Here is a 22,021-nt window from a genome sequence, read left to right on the forward strand (position 1 = left end):
CCATCGTCACCACACCGCCGCCTTGCACCACCACGTTGCAGCAACGTATTCCTACGCCACCGCATCGCCGCACCACAAAGCCGGCCACCCCCAAACCTGGTCAATGTCCGAGATTGAAGCCCAGAAAGGGGCGAACCATCTCCGAGCTCGTCCCTGCCCTGGGATCGAAGCCCCAGCCACCTCCGTACACCCTGAACCATCCGTGACGCCAGGAACAGCCGCTGGCAATCACCCCTTCGTTGTTCCTTGTCAGATCTCACCCATGACCCAAGGGGAGGAGATCTCACCCGATCTGCCCCGTCCAACGTCAAACCACCTTCCACCATCCGTGAACCAGGCCTCCGCCAGAGATCCATGCCGCTAGCCCGGGAAAACTTCCTCTCCCGGACCGGAACGCAAACGGCAGGGAGCCGGCGGCGTTCGGCCGGGAGAGGCGCTCTCTCTCTCTCGAAGACGCTCTCTCTCTCTCTCTCCTTTTTCTCCGCGCATGAGGCGCGTTCTCCAGTTCTCAATATAATTTAACCCCTTCCTCATCTGTTTTAATTTTTAAGAAAAAATTAATTCTTTAAAGAGTCCAAAACGTCCTCGTTTGTTTAATGAAATTAATCCAAACGGCGTCGTGTGGAGGCAGCTTTGCCTTTTCAAAAAAAATAAAAAATCAGAGCGTGTTCTTCTTCGAAGTTGTTCTTCCTTCTTTGCCCAGTTCTGCCATTTTTACAGACTAATGGTTTTCACAGCCTTAAACTTCTTAACTATCTCAAAAATTCGACCAACCTCGCCACCCCCTGAATCCGCCCCTTCACAGTCGTTTAAATTCAGTATCGGACCACAACGAAGAACCCAGAAGCATCGAGTCTCGACCCGTTTCTAGGAACCTTGAAGGAGCACGGCCCGACCCCGAAATTTTTCCCTCGTTCGGCAGCTTCCGGGCGTTGTCCCGGCGGAAACTGGTTTGCATTGACAGTACGAAGAAGACCCCGACACCTGTTCATCCAACCGTCTACTGGAGGATGAGATTTGGAGTTCGAAAGCTTCGAGTTTTTCCGGCGATTCTCCTCTAACTTTTCTTCTGAAACCGATTCATTATATTTTCTGCCTTTTATTTTTCCATCTAGCATTTACAGTGTCCATGCTTCTGCCATCTATGAAACAAGCAACGAACATTTAAATCTTTGAGTCTTAACCCAAAATCCAAATTACAACTAAAAATCTCTGAAGAAAGATTTGAAACATTCTTGACATATTGAGGAAACCTCACCTGTCAATTAGAACTTTTAAAAACTTAATAAACCCAAAACCAAATCATCATAGATTTCCATATTAATCTCGATCAATGGTGAAATTTGATTGGCAGAAATAATCTCCATGCAGACAAAGTAAAGAGACCAAACAAAAAAAATACTCGGGAGGATGATGGTTTTGAGATGTTTCCGAAGGGGAGGAAACAGAGAGAGATAGCAGAGATGAAAGAAGAAGAGATGAAGAGGACATGGCCAGGTAAATTACGGTTTCTTAATGATGTTAGGCAGCACGTGCAGTGCATGTGATTGCAGTAAACATAGTTTTACTGACCTTAACATCAACGGAGTGTGTAAGACACGCACTGTTAAAACCCAGTTGGATGTCAACAGACACTCTCCGGCTTGTGACACAAAAATTATTGACAGTTTGGAATCCACTTATCCTGCTAAATTTTTACCTGCAGTCCATTGCCTACACGCCATTGTACTCCTGCTTTTAGCACGGGTCTTCCATTCAGAATGCTTCTCCAAGAGTTACCAAGTTCTGCTTCCCTAAAGGAACTGCTGGGGTAATATCTAGCCTTACATAGTTTAGCAATCAACGAATCCGGGTCGGGCATTGCTAAATTATAAGCGTAGATGTTTTTAAATGAGATTAAGGGGCTCTTCTATTAACTAATTTTCTTCCTCCTCTATATAAATGGAAAGTCTGTTCCTTCTTCCATATTGAAAATAGTTGGGTTTTCAACCCCTTTGTTATTTCAAGAGTTTTTCTCTGGTTTGTTGTTTTTCCATAGTGTCGTGTTGAAAACACTTTGAAAAGTACAAGGCATCCGTAGCAAAACTAGGTTGCGAAGCAAAGGCTTCGAAGGCATACTACTGTCTCAGTCTCTCTCCTTTGATGGTCAAATCGATCCCTTATTGAATTGAAGGGAATTCTTCGCGGAGTTGGGATTATCTCCATTCTCTTTATTGATGACCAACTTCTGTCAATTTCATAGCAAAAACGAGGTTGCGAAGCAAAGGCTCCTAAGGCATACTGCTATCTCAGTTTCTTTCCTTTGACGGTCAGATCGATCCCTTATTGATTTGAAGGGAATTCTTCTCGGAGTTGGGGTTGTCTCCATTCTCCTTATCAATGACCAACTTTCGGAGAGCCCCATCGATCTCTGCCTTCTTGAATCTTGACAGTCAATTCAGGGGGCGGAGCGCTAAGAAAGAGAAGACAAAGCAGGTCCTTTGGACCCTTTGTTATGCCAACAAAGAAGTCAGAAAATTGATGTTCCTTTCGAATTGATTCACTAATGTTCACCTCAACCAAACAATGGAGTTCAGAAATAAACAGTAAACTATTTCAATGCAACTATACCAACAGGTTTGGACTTAAAAGAACATAGCACCAACTCATCCTTCAGACTTTTAATATAAACATAAAAGCTGCATTCATATATCCTGATCTGCAACTGGTTCTATTGGTTAAGTTTTTGTTTCTTTTCAGTTTAATATGAAGAAGAATTGCTGAACAAACAAGTAATGATAGAATAAAGATACTAAACGTATGACGGATGCCTACTGATTTCACGTAGGAAATCAATTCTAGTTAATTGTACATGGAATTTTACACACAAAAAGCAACTAAATCTCAGTTTAGAACCTGCATTTGGCTTCTACAAATCCTACGAATTAATATAGTCTAGAACAAAAGCTCTTACTATTAAGAACTCAAAGCTATCTCCAGTTGTTGAAATATGACTGCAACAGTTTAAGAACCTCCATGGCGTCGATAGAGTACCGACCGATAAATGGTAGCAACGTGGAGGAAGACCACGAGTACTATGAGGAGATCATCAAATAGACCGACTATACCAAATATTGCTGCCAGAACATGCAAAACAAGAGTAATGTATTAATAGTGCTACGTACTGAAGAAAACTCAGGGATAATAAATAAATAACCAAATGAAAGTAAAAATCATACGCACACCTTCCGGAATAAAGTCAACAGGACTGAGTACATAGGCACCACTTAGTATCATCTGTACATTTATAAAAAGCAAAAAACAAGAAACAAAAACAGAGAACAGGTGAAAACTTCATTAATAGGATCGAAACGATTCACCATAACATATATTTAAAAAAATATCTACCACTGCAAACATATTGATCTAGAGAACAAAGAATGTCACTGAATAAGTCGATCATATATCTACCCATAATTAAGGAGAAGTCACCTAATAAAGTTCATAAAACGTGCGTAAATACAGATGGGTATCACTCATCTAAGACTTTGGTTCTATTCTATATGATTTTCCATGTCCAACCAGTTAACTGCTCTTTGTTGCTCGAGAGGAAATTCAATATATTGCTTATGTATTCCCTTGGACCTTTCTGAGGAAGGTTCAGTTACTAACCCAGGTTTGAATTAAAACTTGAGATGGTAATGCAGGTTCTTCCATTCTAAATCAAACAATAGCTGAAACGAATGAAGTATGGAAAGAAAGAAAAAAAATTCTGCCAAAGCTGATGGAGTAGCATATGCTACAACTACACAAGGGATCAGCCACTGCACTGCCGTTTTGCATGTAAACAAATTTTTGACTCATAAGTTCTTCTCATCCAAAAGTCGGCAGAAATCTGAGCTGCAAGCTCAATAGTCGATTCTGTGAAAATAGAAGACCAATAAATGGTGTTTGTTTATTTGGAATGACAACCCTTCACATATGTTGGGCCATATTTTTTCTGCTACTTTTCTCAGTTATTGGGTCATTGTCTATTTATTGCCAACTTCAACTTAATGCAGATGACAAAAGGGGGCTATGAAGAGGCAAAACTAAAGATCAAAGATAAAGTATGGAACTATAATCTAATATCATCAAGGGTCCACATGTCAATCATTTTTCTTTAAATTTGCTAATTAAACGACTCTTTAGAGCAACCAAGTAATATAGGGCTTCCATCTAGCTCGTAAAATAAACTCGCCAACAACGATCAACCACAACCAACCACCAAAATCTTAGAAGTACCCACTCTTCCCAAAATCTTTCTATAAGGCAGTGCGATGATCTTCTGGTACATCCCTCTAAACCCAAGCCACACATTGGCATGTGTAATTGGCTAATTGCAAATATGGAAAGCCACTTCCCTAGAAGGACTGTTAAAAACACAAAAATTACTCATACCAGAACAACCAACCTGCTTGGTAGGATAATTGTATTCCAAATTGGAGAACAAAATTTCTACAGTCTGAGGGAGACCAAAGAGAGTCAGCCTTATTTTCTAATGAATTTACCACAGCGGTACGGATATTATATATAGACATGAAATAAGTTGGACAACTAGACAGAAATTCTTTGATGCCATGCCACCTTCCCCTATACACCAATATTGTTTTTTGACAGTGCAAGAGAATTTTCAAATCTCCTTAAGTATTCGATATGGAATTTGATTAAAAGTCGACCTCAAAGGCAAACCTAAATCATGGGAAGAGAACCAAATGAAAATCATAAATAAGAATACAAATGAACACCAAATAGAAGGTTTGGCTCTAGTTAAAGATAATTGCCCAATTGTACTTCATTCTAGATAATTTTTCCTAATACCATCTACTCAAGAATTGACTTTTGTTTAATCTTTAGAATATGAAAACCTTTCACCTTCATCCTCTACAAGATGTTGATGGATTTCTTGCCCATTTTACATGCTATATTCTGTCTGGTATATAACACATGTGTTTCTTATCAACAAAAAAAGGAAAGAAAAAGATAACGATAACTTGATGTGGATATATGAGAGCACTCATGCGTCTTTGTAAGTAAAAGACTAACATGTAACATATAAGAAAATTGATTGAATATTAGCGTCATTTACTTAACTGCAATAATGACACGAGCCCTTATAACAAGGGGAAGCGATCTATGGGGATCCAATAGTTCTCGTAACAGCCTCCGCAAAAGAAAAGGAAGGTCTTGCATTCTCTGTGGAAAAGAGAAATGGCATTAATTTCTGGTGTTAAATGCTTGAATATGCCCAAATTAAAAAATGTGTCTGTGAGAGTTGGATGTGTGTGTGTGTGTGAGGGAGGGAGAGAGAGAGAGATGCATAATACTCCTCTACTATTGTCAAACATCAAAATCATCTCCACGAAAAAATATCAGAAAGAGAGAGAGAGAGAGAGAGAGATGCATAATACTCCTCTACTATTGTCAAACATCAAAATCATCTCCACGAAAACATATCAGAAAGACAGGAGGATAGTTCATGCACAAACATCATGATCCTCCATATCCCAGATGAATTTTTTTGCCAGAAGGAGCGTAATTCTGAAAGCAAGCCAGTGAAAACTAGAAATGCTACAGAACCTAATGACCCGATACTCTCATCACTATAACAATTATCTTCGTAGTAAAACAAAACTGAAAAGAATTATTTTAAAGATCAGACAAAATATATGGGAATCGGTGAACCGAAAGTATCCTATTATTCTTTTGAGAAGAAAGAAACTTCAGTAAGACAGTAACACCACTCCAGAAAGAGGGAAAAAAAGAAACAAAAAGTGGACAAGTAGTTCACACAAGAAGAAAGAACTACAAGCCAACAAGGCAGAGCAAAACAGTCAACCAAGAAGAAAACAACTAAGCTAACTGCTTCCTTCTAACTCAACACTGGATTGCCTCAAAATCTACCCCACAGCATAAGCCAATCATTTGCACTCAAATCTCGCCTTCTAGGCTTCTGATGGCCTCTCATCACCACCAAAACCACCCTCCCACTACTTGCTGTACTAGCTCCAACTCCCACAGTTACTGCACCCAATCCAACCACCACAAGCAGCCACAGACACCATTTCTCCAAGTCATTGCTTCTTAACTCCAGCCTAATTCACCATATCCCTACACTCATCACCACCAAAACCTCCAACAATCCCACATATTTCAATACTTAAAACAACTTTCTCATAAAACTGAGCAACTTTTCATACAGTTCTCAGGGGGGCAGACATGAAGTTCAAGAGCACAGCCAGAGTCAGAATGAGTCTTGTTGTTCTCTCCAACCTTGCCTGTGAAAATGGAGTCTAAAGCAGATATGGGGAAAAGAAACTAGGCTATAAAATCGTAACATGAAAGTGCCTTAACCTGAGTTCATGTTTCAGTTACTACAAAGTTCTGATGTTGTTGATTTGAACATTGGTCTAGGCTCTTCCACAAAAGTATTGATTATCCTTAATATATCTTGGGAGAAAATGGCAAAAATTGAGCTTCCTAGGAATAATATGACCTTTACAGAAATTGATGGTGGAGCTCAGAATTTATTTAGTTACAGAATGAGACAAAGTAGGGCAACATGTTGCAGTGTACAGTACCTTTCTAGGAACCACAAAAGATAAAAAGATGTTTATATTCTTTGTATATTTAAAAAAGAGCAGATAGAATATAAATACTTTTCACAATAATATATATATATATATATATGTGTGTATCTACTATCTACCAAGGTATGTAATACAGATTTGAGGGGGTGTTTACCTGTGTAAGACCTCTGGGTTGACCTCCAAAATAGCGATTATATTTTTCAACCCTGTCTAGAATCTCAGCCACCTCAGGCATATCACGTTGGCTCAATGAAGCCTCAGTTGGAACCAGCAAGGTTATCTGGCGACGACAGAGAGGGCATTTACAAGGCTGAAGTGCTGATCCATGATCCCAAACAAGCATAATACAATTTCCTGAGAAAGGAGCCAATGATGCATTATTAGTTTATTTAAATTTTATACATAACAGTATGGGATTACATGCTATACATTATATCTAATGAAATTCTGATACTTGCAGCTTTCTATTAAGTAAAACTGGTGGTGCTATTCATGTGCTTATGTTACCATCAAACAGTCACCATCCTCTATCTGATCCTTAAACTAACATAACATGCAGTGTACAGTATATGTACAATTCATTATTCAGAAGGTGTCAAAAGACTTGGGAATTCTTAATCTCCATAGTCCATAACAAAGAATGGCCAAAACAAAACACTCCATGAGAAAGAAAAGTAACTCTATGCAAGAAAATAGATACTCCATAACGAAGACTGACCCTCTTCCTATTTGATCGTCCCCCTTTGCTTATGTGTTTTAGGAAATTCATCTGTCTCATGACTCAAATCATTGGTCTTTGTTTGATATGACTTAAACATACTAAAAAGCCTTTTCCTCTGGCTCCTTAAACAATCTAAAATTTAGCTTCACAAGACTACTTAATTGTTCTCCTTGATTGATTCATTCATCTTTCCAAAAACATACTAATTGCATAGAACTTTTGCATAAAAGAATCCAATGGTATACAGGAAGAAAGCTCTTCTTCGTAATTTCATAAGTTCATACAGAGATCTAGGCATGTACAAATTTTTCAAGCATATGTCTGTTGGTATGAATGCAGGAATATGCAGTTGGTATCGTGAAATTTAAAACATGATTAGATTATATAAATGGACAAACATGAGAAGCACCCTTAATGAAGCAGCCTCAGCTCCAAACAATATATGACTGGAACTTCTGGGGGCCTTCACAAGAGATCTCAACCATTACATAAATAAGGTACTTTATCCATAAGCCTCAATGAGTTGCCTTTCGCAAAGTTACAAATGAGATAGTCCATTTGTTTCCTGTAAGGAATGGATTGAAGGAACACCTAAATGCTATGCCAACCCTCTGCCCCTTAAAGGGGGTAAAATTGGCACCCCCAATTTTTACAAACCACCACCCATCTCCACCCCCACCCCCCTTTTCCTATTATCATGCAAATGTGCATTGAAAGACAAAAGACACTCATGAAGAATAGGAGAGAGGGGTGTGGTTTGTAAGGTGCCAATATCAACCATTATTTTGTTTATTTATTTATTTAATTATTTTTGATACCCAGAAATAGAATCCCCCCAAACCTGATTTGTGAATCTGGACTGGAAATTGGGATTTCCTGCCAACCCTACAATCTCTAGAAGACAGGAAACTCTAGCAAATAGCAAGGAGGTTCCATAAGAGGGTTCAAATCTCAGAACACATGGGAGGAAACCATTGGCCTTAAAACTCCTACTAACCCCTCCTTCATGGTCAATATGGGTACCCTTGGACTTATAGGGAAACACTAATGGTTCATGTGGATGAAAAGAAATAATATAAGGGGGGTTGGGGTATGAGTTTCGATTGTAAATAGCTGATGGACTTTAGAAGTATTAATTGCTTTTCATAACACCCACATATAAAAATTGATTCATTTTATGGTCAAATACTCCAGAAACAAAAGGTTCTATTCAAATCCCTCTATTTCTTATATAATCCAAGTGTAAGTGGATTTAATATTCTAAAGTTCAAAAAGTAATTTACATCCAAAAATTGAATCCCTCTTGTACAACCCTACCCCCAAAAAAGGACCTCTACAACTGCACTTTTTGATACATCTTAATTCTCCTTGGCATGAACTAACCCTTTTTTTCCTCCTTCTTTACCTAACTCTGCCATATGTGAGACTAAATCTTGAGAGACTGAACTTGGGTCAAAACATGCAAATGCAAAGCCTAAATACAGATTCTTAACTGACATTCAAACTTACTCGCCTTCAAATCAATAAAATGAACAATCTAACGGCCCATGGCAACTACAACCAGCTTCCATGACACGACGACATATCTATTTCTGTACAGTTGTAGCGTTATAGCAAGATACACATTTCCCCTGCAGCACCACAGAACCATGTAAGTGAGCATTCCTCCTACATTACAACATAAACCATAAATCCAATGACTCTTTTCCAGTTTTCCAGTCCGATAGCTACCATTAACAACTCCGCCTTTCGCCTCTCTTAGCTAAACTTCAATTATCAAAGGAGAAAAGATATCCTATGGCTTGTATTATAAGTCTCTTGGTCTAGAATTGAGAACACAATCGCTGCCTAAGAACGAAAGGCTTTGCAACCAATTGCAATACACGAACTAAAATTGATTCAAATGTAAAAGCAGAGGAATTGAATTCGGAACATTATTTATCGAATCCAAGTGGTAAAGTAAAAAAATCAGGGAAGATCAACGAGAAATTGAAAGAGATTGAATTTTAGGAATATGAGATTGAAAGAGAGAGAGAGGTAAGTACCGCAAAACCAGTGAGAGCAATTGGCTTGACAAGGAGTGTTGAAGACGCCATGGCAGACGGAGCACAGATCGTTTTCAGGAGGAGCCTCCATTCCCGTCGTCGCTCCCTTTTCGATTTCAAATCCCGCAACTACTTCTCACTATTTCTCTCTTTTCCTTTGCATTTCCCTGGAAATCTATTCTAAATATACCAAAACTAGTAACTGTTTATTTTAATCAAATTTTTACGATCACAATCCTTCAAATTAAATTAAATTATGAGCAGCATTATTGCTGCTGTATTGACTAATTTGTTCACCCTATATTCACTTACCACCGTTATATATCTATATCTATATACATATATAAGATAAAAAAAAATAAAAAAGGATCTGATGGAGGATCTACATGGCAGAAGCCATTGAAAGTCTATAAGAGACATGGCAAAGAAGGTTCCAAGGCTCAAGCCTTGATCTGGCACTCAGTAGATGATGTGTCAACATGGGAACTTGACTGATTTTGGGTCAGCAAGTATTTGGAAAGTTTTATGACTTCTTTTCTTATTAGGATTTGTTTTAGTATTTGGGAATCTTCTTAAGCCTAGGGGTGTTAGGATTACTTGGTCCTAGTTGTTCAAGGGTTAGGCCCTCTATATATTGAGGCCTTTGTAGTCTTTTATTTCCAAATTACGATTAATAAAATTGAGAGTGTTTGCTATCCTTGGTTATGTGACTCAACCTCCTTCCTAGGTGTGACTCCTAGAACCTACTGGTGTGATTCCAGTAGTTATCTTTTTGTTTCTTAGCTTACTGCAGATTATCTCTACAGCATCCTTAGTTTTATAGTTCTTTGCTACTTGTCCTGCATCATTTTGGCATTAGAGCAAGGCTGATCCAATGGCTACACGATCGGGGAAAAACTTCAGGGGGCGTTTAACTGACAACCAGCGAGATGGTTTGTTACTAAAGATTGTTGAGCAACTTGAATCGATGGACACTCAGATCAGAAAGTTAGAAGATCGTGGGAAAGCTTCCGCAACTAATAAGGCAGATGAAGAAGAAGATACTATAGTTGAGGAAACCAACACTGATGACAAAGAAGAGCAGGCCCAGAACAAGCAATCTTTTGGGGATTGGGTCAAAGAATACCTTGAATCTAGTAGTGTGCCTGACAAAGTGGATATTGCTGGAGATATTACCAAGAAAGTTAAGGTTGAAGTGCCCGATTTCAAGGGTAAAACTGATCTGTGTTTTCAGATTGGCTTGCTAGAATCAAGGAGTACTTTGATTGGTATGATATGGGTGATGAACGGCGAGTGAGGTTTGCTAAGATGAAACTGGTGCTCTTGGCAAAAGTATGGTGGGTTGGTGTTGAAGGTGATATTATGAGATTGGTACAACCACCAATCAGCTCTTGGCAAGAGATGAAGGCCAAGTTGCGTGAGAAATACATGCTATCTTGACAAACTATGATACAAGCTCACTGCTCTCAAGCAAGGCAGCATGTCAGTATCTGAGTATATGCAAAAGTTTGACGAGTTAAAGACAAGGAGTCAGATTGTAGAAGACTCTAGACAAACTCTTGCAAGGTTCAAGGCTGGTTTGAGACCTGACATAAAGATGGAGATGATTCGACAACCAGTGTACAGCGTAGAACATGCTTTCCAAGTTGCTTTGGACTTGGAAGAATATTTGGGTTACACCACAGAGAGGAAATCTGGGAGTCAGGGTAATGACACAGCTCAAAGAAAATATTTTGAGGCTGCTGGTAAAACAAGGACAGGAAACCCATCATTCAATCGAGCACCAGATTCTAAACCCTCTTCTTCAAAAGCCATTGAATCAAGGGTTTGCTTCAAGTGTGGGCAACCAGGTCACATGGGATATCAATGTCCAAAGAAGAATCTGCATATTGGAATAGAGTAAGAGGAAGAACCAAAGCATCAAGCGGGAAACGATGACTTCGACTATGGGGGAATATGATGCAGATGATCTCGAGGAAGAAGACCATGACACTTCCCTTTCCTCTGTCGTGAGAAGTGTGCTAGCAGTTCCTAAAAGGGGGAGAAGACTGGCGTCGAACAGCTATTTTTCAAATGTTAGTTCGTTGTGGGGATAAAGCTCAGAAGCTAATTATTGATAGCGGTAGTTGTATGAATGTTGTCTCAAGCTCAATGGTTGAACGCCTTAAACTTCAACCACAACCACATCCACAACCATACAAGGTAGCTTGGATTGATAGCACCCAAATTCCAGTAACTCAACAGTGCCTTGTTTTGTTTTCTTGTGGTGACTACACTGATTCTATTTGGTGTGATGTGGTCCCCACGAAGGTAGCTCACATCCTTCTGGGAAGGCTGTGGCTGTTTGATCAGGATGTGAACCATAATGGTAAAGAAAATACATATTCTTTCCTGTTCAACAAGAAAAAGGTGGTCTTGAAGCCAATGCAAGCTGCTGATTTGGCAAAGTACAAGGGAAAGGCATCTAAAGGCATAGGGAGTAACAAGAAATCTCTTCATATTCTCACAAAGAAGAAATTTCAAGTAGAGAGTGAAGAAGCTAGGGTCATATATGCTGTAGTGGCAAAAGAAACTACAGGAATCACCGCTGTCCCGAATTCTCCAGTTTGTCCAGAAAATCCGAAGTTAACTGAATTATTATCCAGCTTTTCAGATTTGGCTCCAAAAGAGTTGCCTAACGAGTTTCCCCCTATGCGTTCTATTCAGCATGCCATAGATTTCATTCCAGGTTCACAATTGCGTAATCTTCCAGCCTATCGCATGAACCCGAGTGAACATGCTGAACTCAAAAGGCAAGTGGATGACTTGTTATCTAAGGGTTTTATTCGTGACAGTCTCAGTCCCTGTGCTGTTCCAGCTTTCTTAACACCTAAGAAGGATGGTAGTTGGCGCATGTGTATTGATAGTCGCGTTATCAACAAGATTACTATTAAGTATCGATTCCCTATTCCGCGGCTCGATGACATGTTGGATATGATGGCTGGTTCAAGTCAATTTTCAAAACTCGACCTAAAAAGCGGCTACCATCAGATACGGATTAGGCCTGGAGATGAATGGAAGACTGCGTTCAAGACAAGGGATGGCTTGTATGAGTGGTTAGTGATGCCATTTGGTCTCTCCAATGCACCTAGTACGTGTATGTGGTTTATGAATCAGGTACTACAACCCTTCATTGGTCGGTTCTTGGTTGTCTACTTTGACGATATCTTAATATATAGCAGAACAAGGGAGGAACACCTCAATCACTTGGGGCAAGTTCTAAGGATTCTTTGTCAAGAGAAGTTGTATCTAAACCTGAAGAAGTGTTTTTTCATGAAGCAAAGTGTTGTATTTCTGGGATTTATTATCTCCTCTACAGGTGTTGAGGTCGACCCAATTATGGTTAAAGCAATTGTGGAGTGGCCAGTTCCTAAAACTTTGCAAGAGACTCGAAGTTTTCACGGTTTAGCAACGTTCTACCGACGCTTTATACCAAATTTCAGTACGGTAATGGCACCTATTACTAATTGCATGAAGGCAGGTCAGTTTCAATGGACAAAGCAGCATCTCTAGCATTTGAGGCTATCAAGAGGAAAATGATTAAAGCTCCAGTCCTATGCCTTCCAGACTTTACAAAAGTATTTGAGGTCACTTGTGATGCGTCTCATATAGCAATTGGAGGTGTATTAAGCCAAGAAGGGCATCCTGTTGCGTTCTTCAGTGAAAAATTAAATGAAGCTAAAAAGAGATACTCCACCTACGACAAAGAATTTTATGCGGTAATCCAAGCACTTCGGTATTGGCGATACTACCTCATACCAAAAGAGTTTGTTTTATTCTCTGATCATGAGGCACTTACGTATATCAACTCCTAAAAGAAGCTCAGTCACCGACATGGCAAATGGGTCTCCTTTCTACAAGAGTATTCTTCTGTTATACGTAAGTGCAAAGATTTTAGCAGCATATACGCTGACTTCGTGGCAGGGCAGGGCAGGTAATATACTGATTTTTCTCTACATGATGGGTATTTATTCAAAGGTACGAAGTTGTGCTTACCCAACACATCTGCTCATGAACAAGTGATCTGGGAACTGCATGGTGGTGGTGCAGCTGGTCATTTTGGCAGAGACAAGTCAATTGCCATAGCAGAAGACTGATTCTATTGGCCAAGCTTAAAACGGGATGTTGCTAAGGTTATTTCTCAGTGCAGGACCTGCCAAGTTTGTAAAGGTAGGAAGAAGAATGCTAGGTTGTATACTCTGTTACCAATACCACATGAACCATGGCCAGACTTGAGTATGGACTTTGTACTTGGATTACCAAGAACAATCCGAAGCAACGACTCCATTTTTGTCATCGTTGATCGTTTCTCCAAAATGGCTCACTTTGTTCCTTGTTCCAAGACTTCTGATGCGGTACACATTGCTAAGCTTTTCTTTCAAGAAGTTGTACTACTTCATGGGTTGCCTAAAACTATTGTTTCAGACAGCGACGTGAAATTTACCAGCTATTTCTGGGGTACCCTATGGAAATTACTTAATACCAAGTTGCAGTTTTCCTCAACTTTCCACCCACAAACTGACAGGCAAACAGAGGTTGTTAACAGAAGTATGGGTGAATTGCTCCGCTGTTTAGTTCGCTGTTTAGTTCGTGATCATGGAATTAGCTGGGACCAGGTTCTCCCTATGGCTGAATTTGCCTATAACAGTTCTAAAAATCGATCCACTGGCCGTAGCCCCTTTGAGATAGTGACTGGACTACTTCCTAGAAAGCCAATTGATTTGATTCCTTTGCCACTTGAGGCACGTCCTAGCTCTGAAGCTGAGTCCTTTAGTAGTCATATTCGCAACATTCATGATGATGTTAGGCGTAAAATTGCCTTGAGCAATGAAGGCTATAAGGCACACGCCAATTTAAGGAGGAGGCTTGTTGCGTTGAATGAAGGTGACATGGTCTTGGTAAGGATCAAGCCTGAAAGATATACTCCTGGGATTTCTAAGAAACTTCATCCTAGAACTGCTGGTCCCTACAAAGTTTTGAAGAAAATCAGTGATAATGCCTATGTCCTTGATCTACCCGAAGATATGGGCATCAGTAATGTTTTTAATGTTGAGGACCTCACCTTGTACCCTGGTCACACTAACGATACAGATGCCACACCCATTGTTCAGCTTCCACGAGCACCCTGCTCGAGAGATACCATAGAGGATATTGTTGATCATCAGATTGTATCCACCAGGAATGGTGGATATCAAAAGTATCTCGTCAAATGGCATCATAGTCTACTTTCTGATTGTACTTGGCTTATTGATGTAGAGCTGCAGCGTTTAGACCCTGATCTATACGATCGATTTCAAGCCAAGGGGAAATGATGGAGGATCTACATGGCAGAAGCCATTGAAAGTCTATATATAAGAGACATGGAAAAGAAGGTTCCAAGGCTCAAGCCTTGATCTGGCACTTAGTAGATGATGTGTCAACATGGGAACTTGACTGATTTGGGGTCAGCAAGTATTTGGAAAGTTTTATGACTTCTTTTCTTATTAGGATTTGTTTTAGTATTTGGGAATCTTCTTAAGCCTAGGGGTGTTAGGATTACTTGGTCCTAGTTGTTCAAGGGTTGTTTTAGCCTCTCTATATATTGAGGCCTTTGTAGTCTTTTATTTCCAGATTACGATTAATAAAATTGAGAGCGTTTGCTATCCTTGGTTGTGTGACTCAACCTCCTTCCTAGGTGTGACTCCTAGAACCTACTGGTGTGATTATAGTAGTTATCTTTCTATTTCTTAGCCTACTGCAGATTATCTCTACAACATTCTTAGTTTTATAGTTCTTTGCTACTTGTCCTACATCAGGATCCCTCATGAGAAAGGCTATATATATATACATACACACACAGGGCCTTCCACTAAAGGATCCCTTTTTTTGTCCAATTTGAGGGATAACACGACAGTTGTTGGATCTATTTTTAATGAGCTTAGATGGCTGAGATTAAATCAAAGAATTCAACCCTTTCTAACACACCTAGAATTCTCAATCTTCGTAGAACTCAACCCCTTTGGATATACTGTAGATTATTTCTAGCAAGTAACAATTCTCCCAAATCCAAACTCAAGCACCATTATTTATTTCTCAAAATCTCAACCCACCTGATTTTGTCTACTTGTAAGCAACCCCATCATCCCAATCTACTTGTCCACCCTGGTTTTCTCGTTCTTCATCAGACTCAACACTGCTATCTGAAGCTACATCTACCATTGAAGCATCAGGCGATGAGCTCTCCGCTCCATCTGACCCGAAATCAGAAGCTTCACCACTCTTGTCATGACCATAGTCACCCAGAAGGGTTCTCTTCCTCTCTTAACAACAACAGTAAATGATTTGTGCAAAAATATACAGAAAAGCAGGATGCCCACAACAAATGGATGATTGCCAACTGATTTATAGCATGTTTTCTCAACCACCATTCTGGGTTATAGAAAACCCACCTAATTTCTAGAAATTTTGAAGAAATAGATGGAGCTTGATATGCGAATTGGAAGGATACTCTGAACGTTTGTTGAGAATTGGAGATATTGAGAATTATGGGTTATAGGTGCAAGATAGAGTTGAATTAGGGTGAAGAAAGTTGTTGGTAGGGTTGCAATAACCACACCATTTCTTAATAGGAAAAATTTTGCAAAGAGTACATCAACTAAATGTAAAACCATACACATGCTCACAATCATATGCATACAAGCTTGATAATAATCACATAAGAATCAAGACTTACCTTCAGAAATTACTGGCATGGATTCCATCTCTACAACTGCACAACAACGATTACTAGAATATAGCCTTCTGTTACTTACCAACCTTGCTTCTCAATGGACAGAACTAATGCAATAATCGTGGTGGCAACATGGACCAATTCATCTTATTTATATAGGTGACTTAACCCTCAAGAAGCTTCCCATTAAAGCATTCCATATCGGATTAGGTTTCCTAGTTAGATTCCTAATGTATCACAATCTTGTAGCCTTTCTTGTAGACTAAGCAATGGATTACTATCCTTAATGAATTTATACACTGCTTCATTAAGTTACAATATTGGTTTATAGTTTGTGTCCATGTTGAATTAGTTTTGACATTAAGCTAATTATCAATTTACTATATGTTAATGTGTGACAAGTCCATGTTGATTCTAACACTAAAGGCCACTAATAATTTTGATACATAAAGTTTCAAACCAATTATTTTGGTACACGAAATCTGAAGCCCGACCCACTATATAGACACGATTTCAATAACGCCGTTAACTTTTATGTCATTGTTCATTTGTGAAAGGGTGATTTAGTATTCTCACATTCTGGCTCACTTTTTTGGTAAAAAAAAGAAAGAAAAAAAATCTCCTCTCTCTCTCTCTCTCAGCCCCGGCTCACCATCGGCACAGCCGCCACTATCCACACACCTCTCTATCAATCCATTTATCCAAGAACCCATCTCCTCTCCATCTTCCCTTTCAGATCAATCCATTCTTCTAGCCACACCAATGCTCTGACAAGCCTCAAGCAACTCAGAATAAGGAATGGCCTATTTCCCTTCTGTCCCAAGCTTAGTCTTCAAAGCCTCCACATTAACAAGCCTCATAAGCCTCTTGGCCTCCCCAAAACTTATGGGCATTCCTCCCAAACCTGCACCTTTACTGATATTCTCACCCTCCCCATTGACATCCCCACCAGAAGAAGCAAACCCAGCCCTTCTCTGAAACTTTCCAGGAGAATTCAAAAACCCACATTGTTCCTCATCATTCCCAAAACGCCACAAACCAAACACAGCACATAGGTTTTGGGCTTCTAGGTCCTCCATGGTGCACCAAATCCTTGAGTACAACACTGGTTGTTCTCCACCCACTCCTCCACATATTGACCAAAGATCAAAACTTTACTATCTGGGTCGCTCTCTAAACGCCTATTTATCAATACCCATCTATCAATTCCTCTACAATTTGGGATTTTTTAACTTTTTACACAAAAAAAAAAAAAAAATTAAAGGAAAGAAGAAAAAGCAAGAAACTTTGAGCAATGGGGATCACAATAGAAACACTAGTATTATAATAAAGAAGGTGGATGAGGAAACAAAGGCAAAATTCACTGTAGGTTAACTCAGGACCTCCACCATCATTGTGGGGTGTGAAGGAATCTCCCGATCCGACCTGAAACTGAAAGGAGATTGGAGGTTAACTCCTCTATGACCCAGCCGCCGCCGACCGCCTTATAGAACCACCACACCCTCCACATACCTCATCAGAGTCTCTTGAAGCCACCGCCGAACAACAAAACATACCCCAACCCAGAAAGCTCTACCCCTCTCTCTCTCTCTCGACCCCAGCGACCACTGTATTGGGTTGTTTGATGAATCCTTAATAAATGGCTTGTGTAAGGAAGGCAGGTTGGATGATGCAAATGGGTTGTTTGATGAATCCTTAATAAATGGCTTGTGTAAGGAAGGCAGGTTGGATGATGCAAATGGGTTGTTTGATGAATCCAATAGAGAGAAGATGTGGATGGTTGGAATTGCAGAGGTGATCGGGATTAGGAGGTGGGAAGAGAAATGGGGTGCTGATAGAGTCATAGTGAGAGAGAGAGAGAGAGAGAGAGAGAGAGAGAGAGCTCATAGTAAAAATCTGAATAGACCATATTACCCCTCAAATTAACGGAGCCATTGACGTAGTGTCTAGATAGTGGGTCGAATTTCAGATTTCGTGTACCGAAATGCTCAGTGGTCTTTACTTGGTGTACTGTTTGCAAAAATTTTCCTTCTTAATACTAAAAAATTCCAAGCTTGACCAGGGTTGCAACTATAGATGTCAAATGTAAATTACAATCATGAAGACCAGACTCTAACTGACAAAAGCATCACCCAAAAGTTTTATTCTAAAGACAAATCAACAACCTAGAAAATTAAAGAAAATGAAAATCTAACGAAGTATACCAGAATATGGGAACCAGCCACTTGAAGCTTAGAGTGGAAGAAAATCAAGTGTTAATCACTTAAGTGTGTTTGGATCAGTCTGCTACGCACATATACTAAAGGAGCTAAGAAAGAAGCTTGATGAATCAAGTGAGAAATTTGTGTTCATGGGATACAGTTCACATACAAAGGGCTATAGGCCCTATAATTTGAAAAAGAAGTGTGACTGATGGGTCTAATTAACGTAGAGAATGAGAGAGAAGAGAGAGAAAGAGGGAAACACGATGTATAGTAGTTTGTCTCCCACCTTAGCGGGAAACTACGTCCACTTCAATATTGCACTATATGTGTTTGGGCCTTGCGACTCAAGGGGATTACAAAGTATGTAATGGGATGTTGAGTAAGTAGGAAGGAGTCTCCTTTTATAGGGGAGGGAGGCTCCTTCCTTTACATGTTTTCCAATGTGGGAAGAGAAACCTCTATTCTAGTGTAGAAAGCTTATCATGGAGGCATCTTGACAAGGTCAGGAAGGTGGCTTCTCGGTAAGCACTTGCGGCATCCAACCACCACAGGGTAGCTTGAGTGTCAAGGTACGAGATGTATGTCTCGGTTGGGCCCCACCACGGCTTGTGGGCCCCCCTAAGAGGGTGTTACTTATGCTTGATGATGTAGCAAATCCTCCATATTGTTGGAGGTATGTACAAGAAGAAAATGATTATCTGCAAAGATGTTCTCTTCAGTGAGAAATCATCTAGGGATTGGAATCATTGTTCAATTCTGCATCAACATGTGCAAGATAATATTGTTCAAGATGAACAAGAGGTACCAAATCAGCTGGAACTTGATCCACCACAATTGTGATCACCTCACAGTCCTCAACAACCCTCACCAATACCTTCAAATGCAACATCAACTCTAGGTTCAACACCAATCAAGTTGAGAAGCTTGAACGATGTATATGAAAGTTGCAATGCCTACTTGTTTGAACTTGAGTATTTTGAAGAAGCTGTAAAAGAAGATATTTTGAAGAATGCAATGCAAGATGAAATCACTATGATTGTGAAGAACAATACATAGGAGCTAGTTGATAGACCAGATAACAAGAAGTTATTGGTTTAAAGTGGATTTACAAAACAAAACTAAACCAAGATAGATTAGTGCAAAGAAACAACGCAAGATTGGTAGCAAAAGGGTACTCACATATTCTTGGAGTTGACTTAAATGAAGCCTTTGCACCAATAGCAAGGCATGAGATCATAAGAGTATGATTTCCATTGGTGCACAAAAAGGTTGGTTTCTGCACCACCTTGATGTAAAATCTGCATTTCTAAATGAAGAACTAAAAGAGGAAGTGTTTGTAGAGCAATCAGAAGATTTCATCATCAAGGATAAAGAGCAGAAAGTTTATAAACTGTAGAAAGCTCTTTATAGTTTGAAACAAGCCCCAAGAGCTTGGTATGGTGAGATTGATTCCTATTTCACTGAAAGGGTTTCAAAGAAGTGAAAATGAACTTGCCCACTACACCAAAACTGAAGGTAAATCAAGCGTTCTTATTGTCTCCTTATATGTTGATGATTTGGTATTTACTAGAAGTTGTAAGAAAATGATTTCAAATTTCAAGTCTAACATGATGATGAAATATGAAATGAGTGATTTGGAATCCTGCATATTATTTTCTAGGAATTGAAATTGTTCAATCAATGGAGGGAAGATCTTCATTCCATAGAAAAAATATACAAAGACAATTCTAGAGAAGTTTAAGATGTTTGGTTGCAAACCTGTTGCAACACCTCTAGTTGTCAATGAGAAGTTTCAAAAGGAAGATGGAAATAGTTATGCGGATGAGAGTATATATAGAAGTTTAGTGGGAAGTTTGCTTTATTTGACAGCAACAAGGCTTGACCTTATGTATGCTGCAAGCTTGTTATCCAGGTTTATGCACAAGCTAACCAAGATACACTATGGAGCTACAAAGAGGATCTTGAGATCCAAGGTACTCTTGACTTTGAAATTATGTATGAGAGGAATGTAGAACCAAAATTCTTTGGTTTCTATGATAGTGATTGGAGAGGTAGTGTAGATGATTTGAAAAACACATCTAGGTATACTTTCACACTTGGAACTAGTGTATTCTCTTAGACCTCAAAGAAGTAAAAATCAGTGGTCTATAGCTGAAGCTGAGTATGTATCTGCATCTATAGCTACTTCATAAACAACTTGGCTAAGAAGAGTCATTGAAGATTTTGGTAAAAAACAAAAATCTGCAACAACCATTCTCTATGACAATAAGTCTGCAATTGTCATAAGCAAGAACCCTATGTATCACAGTAGGGCAAAACATATTTCCTTGAAGTTTCACTACATCAGGGATGCAATTGAAGAGAATGAGGTTGATCTAGTCTACTGCAATACCGAAGGCCACATTGCAGATATCTTCACCAAAGCACTGCCAAGAAAGAGGTTTGGATACCTTTAGAGGCCTACTAGGAATGAAGAAGCAAAGTATTAAGGAGTGTTAGAATTAATGATTTCTTGGTCTAGCTACAAAACATCAGAATAGTTCGCTGAGAAGCAGAGTTCGCTGAAGAATCAGTTGCTAAGCAAGAGTTCACTCAGGATGATCTTCACTACTAAAGAGTTCGCTGCTTCTAATATTTTGCATCCACTTTCATTACTATTTGCTCCGTTCACATTAACTAGATATTTTGTATCTAAAGTACTTTTTAATCTAGTTAATTTAGCTCCATTCTAGATATTTTGTAGGTTAATCTTATACCCTATTTAAGGGATAAGATAGTTAACGTAAAAGAAGGAACAAGTTCTGAAACTCAAGTACAAAAGTTTGCTGAGTTTTGTTCATCTGTTCATGCTTCATTTGCTACTGCAGATTAATCAAATCATCCAAAATTGTGGTTTCGATTATATTTTGTTCAAATACAAAATAGAAGCATTAAAATCCTAACAAGAGTCGCTACATTTTCGACATTTAACTGACAGGTCAGTATGATGCCATTAATAACAACAGAAGCTTCTACCTCAATAGCAAAGTTAGCCATCATTGAAGCAGGCTTCTACCTCAAATCCCAATCTCCTTCAGTTCCACAAAAGATCGACTTCAGCCTATATGATAAGAAAAAACATGTCATGGAAATTAAGATATCAAACGTAGTAATATTGGAAAAGTTTGACAATATATGAAAGTGTAAGCCTCCCGTACAATTATATAAGACTTATAATATCAACAATTCTCATTGACATATGTAAGGGTGGAGTGAACTAAGGGTTTTTCTTTTTTTTTTTTCAAAAAAAAAAAAAAATATATATATATATATATAGGCTCACAAAAAAAAAAGACAATAATACTATAAGAGAGAAATACATTTGCATAATAAAATAAATACAAGAATTCAAGATTTTGTGTAATAGGCAAGCAGACGACATAAGGAAAGGTACGTAATAGTTAACACTATAGCAATCTCTTCTAAGCTAACTGGAAACCTATGAAATCTCTCCCAAGCTAAACTGAAAAAACCTTCCATCTTGACCATAAAACGAAGAACACCAAGTTTTGATATAGAGGTACCTAGCTGATTACCAGTGTGGCACCTCATCAGCTTCTCAACCCCCTTCCTAGTCCTTGATCGTTCGATGCTTTAATGTAGCGGTTCTATACATGTCACTTGGTGAGATATCCCGAGTAAAACGGTTGCACAAT

The 22,021-nt window shown here is 39.1% G+C and overlaps 1 protein-coding gene across 1 annotated transcript; it reads right to left on the reverse strand.

The window, feature by feature from the left end:
• Positions 1-2,711: 2,711 nt before the first annotated feature.
• Positions 2,712-9,647, reverse strand: LOC112180671 (E3 ubiquitin-protein ligase RNF170). The gene is made up of 5 exons (XM_024319233.2): positions 9,375-9,647; positions 6,763-6,962; positions 5,113-5,214; positions 3,225-3,276; positions 2,712-3,116 (listed from the first exon to the last, which is right to left on the reverse strand). Exons 1-5 carry the CDS (start codon positions 9,463-9,465, stop codon positions 3,004-3,006), a joined length of 558 nt encoding a protein of 185 aa, XP_024175001.1. The 5' UTR covers positions 9,466-9,647; the 3' UTR covers positions 2,712-3,003.
• Positions 9,648-22,021: the final 12,374 nt, after the last annotated feature.

This window comes from Rosa chinensis, chromosome 7 (genome assembly GCF_002994745.2).
Source record: "Rosa chinensis cultivar Old Blush chromosome 7, RchiOBHm-V2, whole genome shotgun sequence".
Taxonomy (NCBI): Eukaryota; Viridiplantae; Streptophyta; class Magnoliopsida; order Rosales; family Rosaceae; genus Rosa; species Rosa chinensis.

Excerpts from the sequence above, each read along its gene's own strand:
- LOC112180671 (XM_024319233.2), bottom strand. The coding sequence starts at position 9,465 with ATGGAGGCTCCTCCTGAAAACGATCTGTGCTCCGTCTGCCATGGCGTC. Across the intron at positions 6,963-9,374 it reads TTGCTCTCACTGGTTTTGCG|GAAATTGTATTATGCTTGTT; the intron begins GTACTTACCTCT and ends CTCCTTTCTCAG. Across the intron at positions 3,117-3,224 it reads TGTTGACTTTATTCCGGAAG|CAATATTTGGTATAGTCGGT; the intron begins GTGTGCGTATGA and ends ATGTTCTGGCAG.